The following is an 18,386-nucleotide window of genomic DNA, read 5'->3' on the forward strand; positions in this document are numbered from 1 at the left end:
AATACAAATGATAGGATATATAACCACTTGTCTGCAGATCAATAGATATCTTATTTCTTGTTTAGTAATAGCTTGTTGATTTCATACTTACAACATAAGTTCATATGAAAACATACAATGACCTAGTTATTAGCATTATTATTCTCATGAGTTGATGGTAGTGCATGTAATTATCATTCTTAATATAGAACCAGTCTCACTGGGCCAGTATTGGATTTAAACCTCTGAAAAGGTATAAAAGGTTACTAGTACCTGCATATTCTGTTATTATAGAACCGTGCAATTAAACGTACCAGGACTCTAATCATTAGAACCATAAAACAGGGGTCCATTTATCTAAAACAATATTCTTATCTATTAAACAAATAAAATCATATTTATGTCTAGGAATAATATGTCTGTATTCAAATTAATTTGTATGCATATCGTTCTCAAAATCTTCTACTATCACAATAGCAATATTGCAGAAGGATAGACGGATGGGTTTTTTTAATAGAAAAATATTTTTTTTTTTAAATCAGTTTCTGCATTAATACTGTGACAGTAAAATCAATAAGGTATTAAATGTTGTGGTAAAATTTTATTTTTGAAATTATAACCCAATAAATTGGTTTGATTTTTTTTAAAATTTGTAAACTTGACAATAACACTTATAAAACAAGAAATTGCCTTAATTGATACCATGTTATTTGCCACACATACTTTACATCAGTGTTTTGAGTGACAGTCTCTGTAAAACACCTATTGAAATACATGGCCATTAATTGTGAGAGGAACCAGAACCAATTAAATGTTGGTGTCTTGATTGTTCTTACAACAAAATATACTCCCTTTCAATTTACCCTTCATTTTGACTTCCAGTTGAAACATACATCACAATTTATGAATAGTTTATTTTATATAGTCAGAAAATTATTGGGTGAACACTTTAATAGAGCTTTGGAACTTCAATGTTTTGAACTTCCTTGTCAAAAAGAACAATAATTGTTTTCCTTACTCCTTAGGCCATAAAAACAAACAAATCAAATTTCCCTAGAGATGCATATTAACATAAGTCTGTGTAATAAGGAGGGATTGTTTATAAATGTAAATACATTTATGAATTCTTGAATGAAACAATCAAGTGTTAAATAAAATTCGACATATACAAATTTCAGGATAATACTTATCATAATAAAAGAAATAATCAAAATCATGCACACAAATGAATTCATTTTTGACAAATTAAAATATGTATAATACTGTATGGATATTCATGGAATTCAATATGGATTTTAAAGTCATTTCCTTATGGTTTCTCAAATACCTAGTTAAACACCAAATCTCAATCAATATTATTATCTCTAAAGATTATCATTAATGTCCGAAAATGCATATTGTATGAAATATGATTCATTCATTAATTCATTCATTTACGATTAATCATTTTTTATTGACTTGTTGTAAATCAGTAACAGAGTAAATCACTGTAGCCGAATCGCAATAACTGATTTTTTTACTTGCATATTTCAACACGAAAAAAAAAATTATAAAAATATTATCTGGAAATATTTACCATCTATTCTGCTTCCAAAATCAGTGAAATCCTGGCTTTTCTCAGCCATTCTTTCTATAACACAGTCATCCAGTGATCCACTCCTCTGACCTGTCTGTCGGAAACATCTTTCTAGATGACTCTTCTGACAATGAAGATAAATAAATAAGAACTAACCGGAAGTACATTAAAACAGAAAGTAGAGTGGGAAAGTTGAACCACATGTTTATGCATTATGTTGTAGGCTTTATTTTTCAATTAAAATTTAAATCATTTTGTAAATATTTAAAATCATGAGAGATACACCATTATCCGCATGTGAAAGGAACTTTATCATCAGAGCATTGGGAGATAGAAAGGTGAGAGGTCCACGGGCTTTTTTTTTTTAAATTTCAATAAGCTTTAGATTTATTTTTGTTGAAAAGTTTACTTTTATCTTTTTTCTTGTGCCAGACAAGAAAGTAAATCAATAGGTGTTGAATGATATTGCATTCATGGAAAATACTTTTTTGTCTTAAATTTACACCAAATAAAACTAATTTGACTTATCATTAATCATATCTATGCTTTTATGCCTTTTAATTGTAGATACTATTTATCTTATCTTTTATCTTCACTAAAATGTAATAATATTACTATCCCCTTTTCATCCTGTTGAAATCTTACTTTACTCACTTCTCTTATTCTTTTAACAAGCAGCGCACCCTACTCAGAGTACTCAGAATTGAGGGCGAGTAGTATTGAGAGATAGATAGATAGAGATATCTACAATGTACAGTTGTTTTTTTTAAGATTTTAACAAATTGACATGGATATGAGTAAAAACCTTTTTTAAAGTAACTTTATCTTACACTGCATTTCGAAAATTGATTTAGAACAGAGAGCATTTGAAATGGTGTGGGTTTTTCAAAACTGTTATGAACACAGTAAGAAATTTTAATTGCTTAAGTTCTCTTGTAATTTATCTACTTCAAGTGTAAACTCGGCTATATCCTGTTATCTGCAACCCATTGCAAATAAGTTTTGGGGTACTTATCCTACTTGAAAACTTGAAATTAAACCAAGGTAATATATTATTTCTTATTTTGGTTAGCCACTCATAAAACCCTCTTCCCAGGGAAACTTCCCTTTATGTACAGATTTTATCTTGTTAAATCAATGTTATGTAGAATAAGATTCATTGCTCTATTAATAGTATATAGTCTATATTTACTCCTCTTATTCGCAACGCTTTACGGGAAAGTTGGTGATTTTCCTACGGAGTGTTGTGTGCAACTTATGCACTTTACAGAAGTGCTGTATTCTGTTAAATATTCCTGTTTTACATCAATATACATGTACTCCCTAAAGAAACTGAGCCCCATTTTCTCTGATATTGTAGCCCTAGCTCTCTTTATTACAATCATTAATTTATGGTTACTTAAACCTGTTAAACATAAATTAATACTTATTAGGGTCAGGAAGTTTAGTGAACAAATTTAAAATGAACGTATGTATACAACTCCACTACGCATCAAGGAATCTTTTAATTTTGTGAACAACTCTTATTCTGCAATTTCCTTGCTTTAGAGACTAGATGGAAGGCAGCCATATGATTACAGGAAAGTTAAAATCACTTTTGGAGCTGACAGAGGATGTTGCAAAGTGAATCTTGGACAAACTCAGTAAGTCATGAAAAGAAAACAAAATATTTCATTTAAAGTAACATCTACTTTAAGTTAGTTCTAGATACTAGCATCTCATTTAACTTCCAAGAGTGTACATGTATTTCTTTGCCCTCCTTCGTAGAAGGGAGGACATATTGCTTTGCTGGTGTCTGTCTGTTAGTCAGTCAGTCCACCAAAAGTTTACGTTCATTTAATTTTTCTTTGCAGTGGTTGTATATATTCAAATGGAATTTGGCATATAGATTGATAATAATGATATCAAGATCAACTTTGACGTTTGGTATGATCGAGCAATTTTCAACAGAGTTATGCCCTTGGACGTAGAAAGTTCCAATTATTTGCAGTTTCCGTTCATTTTCTTTGCAGAAATTGTACTTACTGGAGTGAAATTTGGCATTCAGATTTGCCCCTTGGACTTAAAAAAAATCCAATTATTTGCAGTTTCTGTTTATTTTTTTCGTGGATATTTTCAAAGGAGGGGGGCATAAGTGTTTCACCAACATTTATTCCTTACGTAGTGATGAACAACCAACAGTTATTTTGTTAAACTCTAAGCTACTAACAGTAAATTTTGCTTAATTTCAAGGACAAAATTTGTATATAAGTTAAAATGCTGGTACAACTATATGTTCATATATTTACAATAATTATCAAACTTTGATCAACAAAAGTTTACTTTTACATGAGGTTTGATGATAACAAATGAATAACAAGTCAGGAGAAAGTGTTCATCATTTTCTAAACTAACACAGGTAATAGCATATCAGGTTTAGTCATAGACAGAAATCTCACATAGAACAAATGATGATAATCTTAGATTTTCCTTGATCTCTTGCTCTGATGACTTTCAGAGTCCTAGCACAAGTGTCCTGTGAAATCACATCTCCCCGAGCAGTTCGTCCGTCCGACGGCGTCCTGTTCATCAATGTGGAGTTGTCTCCAATGGCATCACCAGCCTTTGAAGTTGGAAGGTTTGTTGACATTTGATTCCATCACTTGACTTATCATCTACAAATTAAGATTTTAATACATGTACCACCCAGCTTAATGATTTTAATGCAATAAATGTTTTGCAAGCATTGTAATACAGTAAAACCTGGGTATCTTGAACTCCATGGAACAAGGAAAATTTTATAAGAAATCTGAGGATTCCAGATTAAGAATTAAAATATACTTAAAAAATAAGTGGTTTGGGACTACTAAATCTCTTTGACATATTATGGTATTCAGAATATCAGTGTTTATAAAATACCAAACTGCAACTGTTTACAGATTAATAAGATTGAGTGACTCAATTTTAGTCAGTTCTCATTATGCATAAAAGTAAATTGAAATGTTGCCTGTTCAGGATGTCAGACCTGGGGGTAGAAATCAACAGACTGCTGGAGCGCTGCCTTAGAGAATCAAGGTGTCTGGACACTGAGTCCCTTTGTATTATCTCAGGGGAAAAGGTGAGTTCCTTAGAGCACAGGTTAAAATGTTATGTTTTATTTCTTCATGCATCAGTAACTCTTCTCTTTTGACAGTTGAAACTTTTGTACTGATGAACTTTTACCAGCCTGAGAAGTATTATTTCCGCTGCAAAGTTATTGCAATAGATTCTAAGAGTTGAGACAGCCAGAGTAAGATGAAATGAATTCTTAAATTTGTTTTGGTATCACAGGTCTGGCAAATTCGTGTGGACGTGAATGTAATGAACCATGATGGGAATATCATAGACTGTAGCAGCATTGCTGCCATTGCTGCTCTAGCCCACTTCAGGTGAACATACATTATGACATTAATGTTTTTGTTGATTGTTGACTCTCATTTAGTGACACATTATTTTTAGTAAACTTTTTAAAGCAAGTAAATTTGTTGTAACAAACAAATAAAAAAAAATTTTTTTCATGTAGACGACCTGACGTTACTGTGGACGGCAGTGAGGTTATTGTGGTAAGGAGTTTCATTATTTTGTCTGGTTAAATTTACTGCTAAAACTCCAAACAAATATATCTCCACAAAAAAGTGTTCATTTCATGCTGTCCCTGAATCTGTGAAATAAAGTGGAGATATCTTTGGATAATTACTGTGGAATCATTTAAATTCATGGGGACCAGTTTTCGTGGATTACCTACATTTTACAGGTTCATGGGGACGTGATTTCGTGTAATAACTCATACCAACATAAGGAAATATGATGAAACCCTAATCTATTAATTCGTGGCTGAGAGGTACCCATGAATTCCACGAAAATTGAGCCACCACGAAATCTAATGATTCCACAGTATTGCATGGAAAATCCATGCATCCCATTTCTTAAATGGTTTTAAAAATATTTTTGTTGTTTTTATTCAACAGCACCCCAGTGATGAAAAGGACCCTATTCCCCTCAGTGTCCATCACATGCCCATCTGTGTCACCTTCTCCTTCTATGAACAAGGGTCAGTATTTTTAACAAAATAGGTTAAGTTTTTGTGATCATATTCCTTGACAAAGTGCTGTAATATAAATGTTATATAATATATATAATGTAATATGCTGTAATATAAATAGTGCCTGTTTGGGAAGGTAACAGATGAATTTGACACCCCTGAGAGAAAACCATTGCCAACCGACGCAAAGTGGAGGTTGACAATGGTTTTCAAAGGGATGTCAATTTCAACTTTTGCCTTCCCAAACAGGCACTATTTGTTTTATTATACTGAATGTCTTGATTTTATGGAAAATTTTTACTGCTTCTAAATTTTTTGACATGAATTCTACGAGAACTGTATGCACATAATTGATGCGCATGTAACAATTCGTTGTGTTACCGTTGCCAAGTGTGTTGTTTATGCTGAGGGTAATATATTGGATTATAAATTGTGTCAAAACTAATGAAATTTCAGTATTTAATATGAAAGTATGATGAAAAAAAAGATGGGGTATTTTTAGCAGCATACTGGTATTCATATGGTTAGTAAGATCTGAAGGTAAAGTTTATATAAGCTTTTAGATATGGAATTACTCAATTATGTATCAACACCACCAAAATAGATGATCCTTAACATCTTATCTAGCATATTCTGGCAACCAAATAATAGTTCAGCATGAAAAAATCTTACATGGCATGATGCTCAAATTCTGATTTATATTTTACAATAATTAGACTATGGAGATCAAATATGTTTTTAATTTAATTTTAAATGTATTTGAAATCAAAAATTTATTTTTAAGTTCATTTTACCAAAATATTTAACAGAAAATATTTACTGGTTGATCCCACTGATAAAGAGGAAAAGGTGATGGATGGAAAGATGGTTATAGGGATGAATAAACACCGAGAAATCTGCACCTTGCAGGTGTCTGGAGAAATGTTACTTATGAAGGACCAGGTAACATTTTGTATACATGTACTGAGTCTTAAGATAATTTTGTGGTATATTTATGATACTTCAATTGAGTGTTGTGAGAGAAAATTTTATGTTAGAGACCTCAATCACACATTCAAAAAATACCGGTAAATACATGAGTAACAGTTTCTCTTTGTTATACATATACATGTACTTAAAACATGGTACTATCGTCTCCAAGACTATAAACTTGTTCACTTGTTTCATCATGCCTCATGTATTCTAAATTCCATCCTCATAAATTCATGAAAGTACAAAAAAAACAAATTAAACATCAATACATTAAACAAATCAATTAACATGAAAAATTATAAAAATAAGAGGGTGGGAGGGAATTGCGTCAAAGTGTGGAATAGGTTTAGAATCTAAGCCTTCAAATAGCACTTTTACACAATACTCATCCTTAAATAACCTCTCTACTCATGCATACTTTTTACTAAATATTTATAAATAGCCAATCATTGTAACAATCAATCACCCGTACCGAAACATACCGGCCTTCTTTCCCATGTGTTTACAAATAATGCTCAGTACCCATGATAAATGCATGCTCTCATTATTTGATTATATGTACATGAAGGTCCTGAGATGTTCAAATATTGCTGTAGTCAAGGTAACAGAAATCACTGAGCTGATACAGAGGGCCTTGGAGAATGACAGACAAGCAAGGTAAGATGGTGTTTATAATGAAAATGTTTCAAAACTTCCAGACCACATCGTCAGAAACCCACGGTTGATTACGCGTCGTTCCTCCCTCTATGATGGTGAGAGGAGCGACACGTAATCAAGCGTTGGTTTTGAATGATGCCAGACCAGTGCATTTCGAGAACTGAAATTATAAGTTCTGTTAAGAATATGAGCCGCATGTCATCTATTTCTTACCACAAGACTAAATGGAAAGAAATTTGGGTTTGCTGAGTCAGAGCCTACTGAGAGCATTCTGACCAATCAACAGGAACCAGAGGAAATTCAAGCTACAGAAACACAGATGGATGAAGACTCTGAAGAGGAGAAGGGCATGAATGGAGACCTGTATCCTATAATAAATGAAGAAGTGAAAATACAATACAATGTGTTACATGTACTATCTAAATTAAAGTTCTTAAATGTGGCTACATCGGTGAAATAACTATGTAGAGTATTTTTAATGTACCGGTAGAATCCTAGATACATTGTTATCTTCTTCCCAATACGATGATACTGATTTTATTATTACCGGGTATAGCAAGATTTGGTCCTTATTACCTTGAATTATTGATGATTTTTTTTTCCTAACAAAAAACAGAAAAACAGAGAGAAAATCAAAAGTAAAAATTCTTGTAAGTGTTCTATAATACTGTATACAGGGAAATATTCGCCCTCGTTTTATTTTCGCCCCTTTCACCCTTGTTGTCATCGGGCGAATTTAAGACTGGACAAATTCCAATGTTTCAATTATTTCTTTCAAAACACAACTGTGTCTTGGCAAATTCAAGACAGGCTGAAACTTTTGACAAGTGTAGAAATTACATGGGGCGAAAATAACCCTGTATACAGTACTAAAAGAGTCTATATCCTTTGTTTAACACTTTGTATTGAATTTGAATAATTTGTATATTTGTTGTTGTTTATACAAATGTGTACACATATATTTATTTACTGTCTTGTAGAGATAAAGGTGTTTTTTTTTTAAATTATTTACCTGGTATACATATCTTGAGTCTTTAAATTTCTATTTGTCTTTAAGTATATAGAGTTCGCGGGTACACATATAGTATATATTATATGTTGTTCAATATTTTTAGGACAAAGGAGTGGGGATGATTGGAGAGGGAGGGGCCAGTACATGGGGGGTGGAGGACAATGAAATGACAGAGGAGCTCCAGAAGGAGGCCAAGGTCACACAACCTGACCACAAGGAGGTGACTCACACAACAGGTACACTGAACGCTACAAACTGAGTGACATTGTAGATAGACCTGAATTGATAAAAATCCTATGTGGCTTAATTTTGATTTAAAGCTATACATGCTATAACTTATGTCAATTATGAATGATGGTGAAAACACATATTTTTGTTTACCGTTACTTATAAAAGTTATCTTAATGCAATTACAATTCTGAATTTGATCGCGATACAAAAGTTATGAAATTTTAATTAATAAAAAAAATGTTTATTTTCCTGCCAGAAAAGTAATGCCTCCTTTGAAATATGATCAATCATAAACATTTAATCATGTGACGTCGCAAGCTAGTTTTATACTGAGGTAAAAAAAAATGTGTGGAGGGTCAACACCTTCATAATTGCTTTTTGTACAATTTTTCCATTAGGCAACAACTTTTAAGCATATACACATTTAATTTAGCAAACAATAACAATCACCTGATTTCCCAGGAACATGCGCAATGAGGTTCGGTTGGCTTTTTCTTCATCAATATTCAATCAATATTCATGAAAAGACATAAAATTCCTAATTGCAAAATATACTAATAAATTTCTTTATTACATGTATTAGAATGATTTATTTTGCAATACTCTATGAAAAGTGTATATATGAGTCAAAATTTTTCTCGAATTACTCAAAATTATTTTTAGCAAAACAATTGTTGGTTTTTATCACATGTATAGCTTTAATAAGGTTCACACTTTGAGTGAGTTCCTTTACTTACCAGATATATTGATCATGCCTTTATGTAAGGAAGTGGGGTTTCTTTGTTTTTAGGAGCATCACAGTTTGTTTAAGGAAAATTGTGAAGTACAGTACATGTTGTTATACCCCCCACAAACGAAGTTTGGGGGGGTATATAGGAATCACCTTGTCCGTCTGTCTGTCTGTCTGTTCAATTCGTGTCCGGTCCATATCTTTCTTATGGAGAAACATTGGAAGTTCTTACTTCACACAAAGATTGCTTATGACCTAAGGGTGTGTCATGACCTTGACCCAAGGTCATTTGGGCAAGGTCAAGGTCACTGGCAGAAAAAGTTCAAAAATCGTGTCCGGTCCATATCTTTTTGACAGAGAAACATTGGAATTTAAAACTTCACACAAAGATTGCTTAAAACCCTTAGGGTGTGTCATGACCTTGGCCCAAGGTCATTGGGCACAGTCAAGGTTACTGGCAGAAAAAGTTCAAAATTCGTGTCCGGTCCATATCTTTCTTATGGAGAAACATTGGAAGTTCTTACTTCACAAAAAGATTGCTTATGACCTAAGGGTGTGTCATGACCTTGACCCAAGGTCATTTGGGCAAGGTCAAGGTCACTGGCAGAAAAGTGCAAAATTCATGTCCAGTCCATATCTTTTTAATGGACAAATATTGGAAGTTCTTAATTCACATCAAGATTGCTTATAACCTGAAGGTGTGTCATGACCTTGACCCAAGGTCAATTGAGGAAGTTCAAGGTCATTTTTAAAAAAAAGAAATCGGGCTTAGTATACTTTTAATTCAAAATGTTTATATTAAATGGCTGCTTGACATGTGGAATTTTGTTTGATTCGAGTCATGTTTGTTAACATAAGGATGCAAATGTCCTCTTGCATTAACAGTTAACTTGAACTAAAATGGAATTTAAAGAATAGAAATTGGTTTTTGTACTCATATTAGCATTAACAGTTTTATTAAAAAATAAAGCAGTTGTTATTTATAGAAAATGGACGGTGAAATAGATTCATCCAATATTTTCTATAATAGAAAAAATACATGAGTTATGATTTTCTTAGCGGGGGGTATCAATTGTGAGCTTGCTCACAGTACCTCTAGTTTTCATAGAAGTATATCAATTTATTTTAAATTGTTATTTCAGGGAATTATTTACACTGCAATTTTTGGTCCTTTGCTTAACTTGTGATATCTCACAAAATATGCTCATATTGTAATGTGCGGCTATGCATTGCTGTTTATTAACTGTAATATTGTGAAGCTAGATCTATTTGAATTTTGATGGTTATATCATCTCTTTGTCAACAACTCTTGTTGCTCCATTGAGTTAACCTCTCTTTATCCCATCTGGTTCTTTCTTTACCCAAATACATACTGCTACTCACTTGGATTTGAGGAAGTTTTTTTTTTTTTTCTATCTGCAGTTATGTGCAGTTGCCCATGAAAATTATCTTAATAGTTTATGTAAATCCAACAATTGCCAAAATTTCACCAGGCAAGCATTTCCACATTTACCGTGCCTGGTATATACAAAATTGAAGTAAAGAATTGATTCAAATAATCTTCATTTCACAAGAGAAATGTGGCTTATATTCTTATCCTCCATTATGAAAATTGAAACTAAAGCGACACCACAAAAAGATGAGTACTTTAGTGCTAGTGCATGTTTCTATTCTTCTGGGTATTCAAGCTACTTTGCAAATGTTTTTAATGACACAAAACACTCTGGATACCTAGTCTGCATGGATGGTTCCACAATTTAGCTAACCTCTTAACCTGTTCATGGATGGTAACACTGCACTGACTTAGTGTGACCTGAATGACCTTCAGACCGTCAATGATTTCAGACTGCCAATCAGCTGTCTCCACTGTGTGGATTGTGGGATCCTCCATTGTGTATTGGGCCGAAACCCGTGCCAAGGTGCGCAAAATGCAGAACCTTTTGTACGACCCCAAAGAAGTGAGAGTTTACTGGGATGGAGTTCGAGGAATGAAGTGGGACGCACTCATGATCAATCTACAAAGAGATCTTGCAGTGTATGATTTTCCTGAACCTTATGTTCTGATCATTCATTTAGGATCCAATGATGTGGCCTCTTGGAATACAGATGAGTTAATAAGCAGAATGAAAGCTGACATTCAGAAAGTAAGAGAAATGTTTCCTTTGACCCAGTTGGTTTTCTCTGAAATTCTGGCTCGCCGCGTGTGGAGAGGTTTGTCTTTAGAGTGTGGGGAAGCAAAGAGACAACGAATCAATCAGGAAGTAGGTCAGTATGTTACGGAGATCGGAGGAGTCGTCGTGCCGCATGAAAACATTTTACACCAGAATGTGACATTGTATATAAAAGATGGAGTCCACATGAATGACTTTGGCAATGATATTTTGTTAGATGACATCATGAATTGTTTGTCCAGTATCTTGGCTGAATCAACAAATGATACAGAAGATTCCATGGAAACAGAGGATGAGGTCATTCTCAGTAGCATTGACCTTGACATTTGTTACACTCTACCACTTAGTGAGGTCAACAAAGACATCGAGGGGAACTACCCTCAGCAGAAAGAGATTAATAATGATGATGATTTTGAGATTGAGTTTAAAACAAGTGAATAATAATTGCACTTGTGACATAAATTTCATTTTGATTTGTATCTTGTTTACTTTGTTTCATACCCTGTTGTAACTTTGTTGAGTTATTTTCTCTGTTTAAAATTATTAATAAATTTGTTATGATCTGGACTTCTGCTGATTCCTTAACCCTGAAACATGGTGCAAAGGATATTTTTGTGGGATGCATTTTAAGGCCTTAATTAAAGCATAAAGCTCCTCTCTACTGATGAAGTACAGATATATGTATATGTGAATGCTGACAATACATCTCTGCCAATCCTCATACCAATGAGAGATTACTAGTACCAGGTATTAGAAAAGTACAAATTAAAATAGAAAGGGTGCCACTTGGATGTTTCAATGTCTTCCCAGTGATGGTCAGACTGGTTCGGATACCAATGCCAACCAGCATCAGATAGCTCAGTTGGTAGAGCACCTGACTAGAGATTCAGTGGGCCCTAGTTCGAATCCCAGTCTGGTCCGTCTTTACTTCTCCCATTCCGTTACATTTGGTAATAAGCCAACTTCTGGAACTGGCAGATAATCTCCTGCCAGGTGAAAGTGCCTTGGGATGTGGATATTCAAGGGCAAAGATCATTTAAGGGGAAGAAATGTGACGGTCAGACCAGTTCAATTAATGGTGCCAGATAGCTCAATTGGTAAAGCACTTGACTAGAGATTCAGGGGGTGCAAGTTTAAATCCCAGTCTGGTCTGTCATAATTTCTCCCTTCCCACTACATTCCAAAAACCCAATAGCTGGAAATATATTTGGATACCTTGTGTATATGGTAGAATGAATGTTGCTCAAAGTATGACCCCATGAGTTGGGATTTTAGGGCCCGAATTTAGGTTTAAAGTTCTTCATAGAAATGAATATATTACAGAATAGTAATACTTTTAAATTATCCATAGGGATATACCACAATGGGGGATTGGAGTCTAATTTTAGGAGAATTTAATATATAAAATTCTATTTAGAAATGGGTTCACTTAAATTCATAAAATTAGCATGAAAGCAATTCAGAGAGAGAAATGGATTTTCACAGTATTATATTGGGATCAAAGAGAGGCAGCTACTGAAGGATTTTAATTTTACACTAAAGTATATATCTGAAGCTAAAAGAGACTTTAATTTGTTGAATTGATATGGAAGGGCTATTGACCTTGATTGTCTATAATGTAGAAAAACATCATACAATAAAAATAGTTTTTTAAGAATACCAAATTGTCAGTGTTTTTTGTTTTTTTAGATGGTAACCTAGGTGATGACAGTGAAGAAGAGGGCACTGTGATGCTGAATCTTGATCAAGTCTGTGATGAAAAACCTGTGAAGTGAGTACATGTACTAATGTCTTCATGCAATAGTCTCTCAAATACTGGTTCTTTGTATGCATCTAAAACTGAGATTTTTTTTTCTTTTCTAATCATTTTTTTAGAGGTAAGAAGACTCAACAGGGGCAAAAAACAAAGTCCACCAAAAAGAAGAAAGGAAAAACTTGATAATTATCATTGTCTCACTACTGTGTTCATTGTATTAACTCTGTATATATTTCAACATTAAATTTTTACTTTTAAAAAAAATTAATTTTCAGTTTTTAAGGGGAAATTACAGGCACACTTTTCTTGACAGGCAAAGTAAAAATGTACTAGTAAATTAATGTTAAATTTTAAAATAAATTCGCTTCTACTAATGTGAAGACTTATAAAAACTTTAATATGAAGCAATCTCTTCTAATCTCATATACCGGTACATGTATTACTATTACTGTTGATTCCTAATTTTAGGCGAGTACTTTTTCTACAATTCTACTGTTTTGAATCAAACTTCTAAAATATGCAATAGCAAGCATCAAGCTTTTGATATAGTTTCATTTAGTTTACAACTGTAAAAAAAAAAGCAAGATTTTAAAATCTTATGCTAATTATGCTAACTAATGCTTCTCACAATTTTATTTTTGTCTTTAATTAGGAATTTACAACCTTGTTGCATGTGCAGATGGTATAATTATATACCACATGTATTTTGATACCATCTTCAATGAATTGGTAGCCAACAAATCTTGTGAATATATTTTCAACTTTTAAATACTTTCAATACAAGAATTTGTCATTTCATTTAGATTAGGACTTGAAATCATACAACTTATACATGTACTTTACCTAAATAAATTTTTGCATGCATGTATTAATCTTTGCTAGCCAAGTGTCCAATTCGTTTTATCTCATGAGAAAAATAAATCTTGTTTTATCTCATGAGATATGTATATAGATTCAGTATTGCATGGCAGTTTTTATATTGCATCATTTATTAGCCTGTAGTTGCTGTATATCGGCTCAAGAGTCGTACTCAGACATCAGAGTTGAAAAATGCATACCAAACTTTACATCATAATATATCTGAAGGAGGCGTGTAATAACAGTTGATTGACGGAAAGAGGTGTGCAATAACCAGATTGCTGGAAACGGGGTTTAATAAACTTTATTATAGTTTATCGCACATGGTTATGCAAATTTTGGGTTTATATAGTACAGGGCAGAAATTAAGTATATGATTTAGAGTGATTTACACTATCCAAATCTAACTGGAGTGGATCCAATATATGTTAATCGGATTGGTTGCCACAATCTTCCAGTGTGCAGAGGATCACTTTGATATCAGAAAATTGAAATAAAGGTTTGCCTATGTCCTAAGTAAAATTTAGCCAGAAACAGTTGTACTAAGTATAAAAATTTTATTGCAATTTCTAATACAAAAATATAAAACTTAAAACTGACTTTCTGTTAAAAACGTCACAGAAACTACTATCTACTACCAACACCATAAAAACAAAAACACACTTTATTATTGAATATACTTCATTTCATGTAGTGGTCATACATAAATATAATCATGATAAACAGGTAAAAATCCTCACAATTTCAATCAATGATTATCTCACAACAACCTTTAAAAGAATTTTTTGCAAGATTTATAAAACAATGAACTTAAAAAATCAAAAATTGAGGACAGGTTAAGATTTGAGAAAGAAGTTAAAAGAATAGAAAGTGTTAATTAAAACATCAAAGGTTGTGGAGGCATCAAAATAAATTAAAAAATATAAATTTCAACATGCATGAAAGAATTCAAAGATTATTTACAATGATAAAAATGGTTTCACACTTGAGCCATGCAGTTTCTTTCACACACAATCAATCCATGCAGTTTCTCTCGCACACATTTAAGTCTTTTTGGTTTGGAACACATTATATGCCATTCATGCAAGTGAATATGACTGCTGCCTGCTATTGCACCGAGCTCCCTGGGAATTTTCTGTCTTGCACACAGGGCCAACTTCAGTCTGTCCATGAAGCAGTGAAGCACTAACGCTGAACTAGTCTATCATTGCTGTAGTTACTTTTGGGTTCTTGGTTAATGTACTGTACAGTTAATGTTGCCAGCATGAGTTAAAACAATCAATATTTGATAACAACATATGGTTAAAACAGGTGACTTTCCAATGATTGACATTTTCTTAACATAATAACGGTTAAAACAGGTGCTCATTCCAAGAACATGCATGTCAGAATGGAGATAGGCAACATTAACAGTGCAGTACATCAAATCTTGAGCTTCTGTCATAGAAGTGGCCCAGCTCAGAAATCTTTAACCTGGTATCCCAGTCCCTCTCGACACTTTGTGACCTTTTCAATATGAAAGACCTTTGGTATATCCAAGGTGGAGGTTTATGACATGTAGGGGAGGGAGGTGGGTGGGGGGTTCTTCTGGAAGTCAGACACCTCATGGAATCTACAAAGAATATATAATGAAAATTAATAGCTTTCAGTATCAGCTGTAAAGACTTTCATAAGTAGCTTCAAATTCAGATTACTGACACAAATAAACTACCTGAAAATGTGCGCTATTAATAAAGGACACTTACTTTGAAGTCTTGTATTTCTCTACCAGAGCTTGCTGGGGATGCTTGGGTGCATTGATGTAAGTCTGATGAAGCTCTGTTAGACAGTTGGCAAAATGGCCAATTTCATACTGGGATGACTGCGACAGACTTTCAGGCTGTTGAAGAAAATCAAAAATCAAAAACTATTCAACTAACATATGATAAGAATTTTCCAGAAAAATCTATACTAGCATACTCCAAATTATTTTTTTTTCGAAGAAGTCTGCTATCTATATCTGACAAACACAGAAAACTTACCCAGGCTTCCTGTCCAAGGGAGTAGCGGGCCAGGCACACGGCTGCTGAAGCTATCACACTGGGCAGGTATTTCAGGTACACATCAGCATCAACCATTGTCGTTTCAATCAAGAACTACAAAAATATACCAAAATTTTACCTTCAATTGGCTTCAAATGAATTGCAGGAATGAATTTTGACATTTTTTAGTAAACCCTATGCAGCTTAAAATGTGTGATGTCCAGTTCCTACTTACCATGGCTAGAGCTCTGGTTTTGTCATCAGCGTTGCATTCCTTCAGCAGATTATCACAGAACCAGTTGGCAGTGGGAACAGCCACATCAAAAGACAGAACCTTCAGCACCAAACTCTCCATCCTTAGAACCTGTTACAAAAGAAGTGTACATCCATTATAACATAAACAAGAACACATTTGATCACAAACTGTTTTTATAAACATTTTCAATGCCTTCATTTAGACTTTAATAACAAGATAAAAGTATCACTTTACAAGCAGTACCTGGCTCTTGGTATAGGTGTCATCTGTAATGTAGGCAAACTCTCCAACATCAGGTGGGTAGATTTCCTCATACTTTCTATAAACCACAAAATTGTCAGAATTGTTTGACATAATTGTTTAAAAAATAGTTTTGAGTAATCTTTCTATTAGAAAGGACTTACGATGCTAGGAACATGCTGGCAGCCCCAACCAACTGAAGTTTGCTCCTCTGCACTGACATTTGAGACAGAAATCTGTCAATGTAGTTAACTGCCAGGAATAGGGTCTCTCTGTGGAGCTTGTATTCTTCTGACACCTCAACCAACCAGTCCACCAAAATACTGCGCATAGAGTTGGTAATGTCCTGCTGCTTCTTCATGTAACTGGGTTTGGGACGGTTTCGCATCTTCAAGAAAAAGTTTTACCAACCCATTATTATATATACATCATTAAATTGTATTACATACTACTCTCAACTATTTTAAAACTGAATAAAAAATCTTAGACATTTTTTTTACCTCTGCCTCTCTCAGGTAGGAGTAGATTTCTGTGGCATACTCTGGAACAGTTGTGATGATGGATTCTCTGTCTAGAGGTGTGGGTTCTTCTATCTCTTCTATTGTGGAATCAAGCACCATTGGGGAATCTAAAAAAAATTGTTTATTCAAGGTCAAAGTGGAAAAATACTCTGATTTTAGGTTATTTGCAAAGATAAAGGACATGCTTTTGTTTATTTTTCAATGAAAGTATGAAAAAAAAATATATATATATATTGCATAAACTTTGGTTCATGGGGAGGGCATAGGGGGTAAACTTACCAAAACCATCATCATGGTGAATTGCCACATCTTCTTTGGCCGTAGAGATTGGTCCAAGTGCAGGACGAACTAAGGATGTAATGTCACAGAGTGTTGAGGAAGACTTCGTCACATTTGACCTGGTCACTGGTTTTAAAGCTTGCCTTGCCGGTTGTTCTTCGACAAAGATGGAAAACGGCTTATTTTCCTGTCCACCAAATATCTTTGCTGGTTTAGCGAATGCGTTTTCATCTTGACAACCATTCTCTACGCCAGTCTGAAAATTAATAAAATTTGATAAAGCAAAGCGTGCAGCTTGAAAAGGTTACCGAGGCAGCGCTCTACCGGGCTTGTGAAATTTAAATTCAAATTTTGCTATTTCATACCTTTGCTGCCCTAGAAGGCTGGACCCGAATATTGTTCGATATACTCCCAAGAGCCGCCCTTTTTGGTGCATTTCTTGCGGTCAGACCTGCATTTGCTTGCTTTACACGCCTTGGTCCAAGGTTTTCGGCATCCTCCTGGTTGACATTGTTTCCAAACACAAACGAAGACATTGCCTCCAAAAAAGTATTTGTTCAACGAAAAGGAGAAATATGAAATATATATTTCTCAAAGAATCGAAATATTCAGAGTTGCATTGAGTAAGTCTCTGTTTTCAAGTCGGGAATGCGAGAAACCGTGCAGAGACTGTGTTCTTTCAAGCCCAAACTGTGTTTGAACTCCGTATACAGCTGAGTGTGAAATGAACCTAAAGCGAGGCAAGCTCGTTGAATTCCCCGCTAGGTTAAATCGACCAATCGCAATGTAGCATTTCTTAGTCACATGATATACAAAGAAATCATTCGGAAACAAATGTCATAAAGTTTTCCAATGCAATATAGGCAAAATTCAAGAGTGTTCCGATGGTTTGGTAATTTCCGAGCCCGAACAAATTAAATAAATATATACAAAGGGGCGAAAAGGCGGGACTGTACAAAGCAGTTACATATAATGATGGGAAATTATATACTAACTCAGTATAATTCTTACATATAAGCGATTTTTTTTTCGTGATAGTAATCAAAGCTAATTACCAACCGATTTAA

At 33.8% G+C, this 18,386-nt stretch overlaps 3 protein-coding genes across 12 annotated transcripts in view; 1 reads left to right on the forward strand and 2 right to left on the reverse strand.

Moving 5' to 3' along the window:
- The window catches only part of LOC105348731 (probable phospholipid-transporting ATPase IA), a 26,099-nt gene extending 24,386 nt beyond the window's left edge, over window positions 1-1,713 (reverse strand). For all 9 annotated transcript variants that reach the window (XM_066074828.1, XM_066074825.1, XM_066074827.1 and 6 more), the window contains exon 1: window positions 1,556-1,713. In XM_066074828.1, the coding sequence (XP_065930900.1) occupies window positions 1,556-1,604 (49 nt within the window). In that variant the 5' untranslated portion in view covers window positions 1,605-1,713. The remainder of the gene's footprint in view (window positions 1-1,555) is intronic.
- On the forward strand, window positions 1,714-14,897 carry LOC105348766 (exosome complex component RRP45). 2 transcript variants are annotated; one of them, XM_020062515.3, is made up of 14 exons: window positions 1,714-1,893; window positions 3,104-3,198; window positions 4,053-4,172; window positions 4,550-4,652; window positions 4,865-4,962; window positions 5,097-5,136; window positions 5,542-5,624; window positions 6,425-6,557; window positions 7,156-7,244; window positions 7,464-7,607; window positions 7,861-7,894; window positions 8,360-8,492; window positions 13,078-13,159; window positions 13,264-14,897. In XM_020062515.3, exons 1-14 carry the CDS (start codon window positions 1,828-1,830, stop codon window positions 13,325-13,327), a joined length of 1,284 nt encoding a protein of 427 aa, XP_019918074.3. In that variant the 5' UTR covers window positions 1,714-1,827; the 3' UTR covers window positions 13,328-14,897. The 2 variants fall into 2 exon arrangements, with proteins under 2 accessions (XP_019918074.3, XP_011456635.3); XM_011458333.4 differs by lacking the exons at window positions 13,078-13,159; window positions 13,264-14,897 and adding an exon at window positions 11,063-13,019 and having other exon boundaries at window positions 1,752-1,893.
- On the reverse strand, window positions 14,653-18,053 carry LOC105348733 (G2/mitotic-specific cyclin-A). The gene is made up of 9 exons (XM_034444041.2): window positions 17,685-18,053; window positions 17,320-17,575; window positions 17,020-17,147; window positions 16,684-16,907; window positions 16,523-16,598; window positions 16,259-16,387; window positions 16,024-16,137; window positions 15,748-15,881; window positions 14,653-15,614 (listed from the first exon to the last, which is right to left on the reverse strand). Exons 1-9 carry the CDS (start codon window positions 17,853-17,855, stop codon window positions 15,551-15,553), a joined length of 1,296 nt encoding a protein of 431 aa, XP_034299932.1. The 5' UTR covers window positions 17,856-18,053; the 3' UTR covers window positions 14,653-15,550.
- Between the last annotated feature and the right edge of the window lie 333 nt (window positions 18,054-18,386).

Source organism: Magallana gigas, chromosome 2 (genome assembly GCF_963853765.1).
Source record: "Magallana gigas chromosome 2, xbMagGiga1.1, whole genome shotgun sequence".
Taxonomy (NCBI): domain Eukaryota; kingdom Metazoa; phylum Mollusca; class Bivalvia; order Ostreida; family Ostreidae; genus Magallana; species Magallana gigas.

What these genes read in the sequence shown, in the direction of transcription:
- LOC105348733 (XM_034444041.2), bottom strand. Translation starts at nt 17,855, where the DNA reads ATGTCTTCGTTTGTGTTTGGAAACAATGTCAACCAGGAGGATGCCGAA. An exon ending in TCACCATGATGATGGTTTTG is followed by an intron (nt 17,148 to 17,319) that starts GTAAGTTTACCC and finishes AATTTTTTTTAG; the next exon opens with ATTCCCCAATGGTGCTTGAT. An exon ending in CCCTTGGACAGGAAGCCTGG is followed by an intron (nt 15,882 to 16,023) that starts GTAAGTTTTCTG and finishes TTTCTTCAACAG; the next exon opens with CCTGAAAGTCTGTCGCAGTC.
- LOC105348766 (XM_011458333.4), top strand. Translation starts at nt 1,828, where the DNA reads ATGAGAGATACACCATTATCCGCATGTGAAAGGAACTTTATCATCAGA. An exon ending in GAGCATTGGGAGATAGAAAG is followed by an intron (nt 1,894 to 3,103) that starts GTGAGAGGTCCA and finishes TCCTTGCTTTAG; the next exon opens with AGACTAGATGGAAGGCAGCC. An exon ending in GCTGCTCTAGCCCACTTCAG is followed by an intron (nt 4,963 to 5,096) that starts GTGAACATACAT and finishes TTTTTCATGTAG; the next exon opens with ACGACCTGACGTTACTGTGG.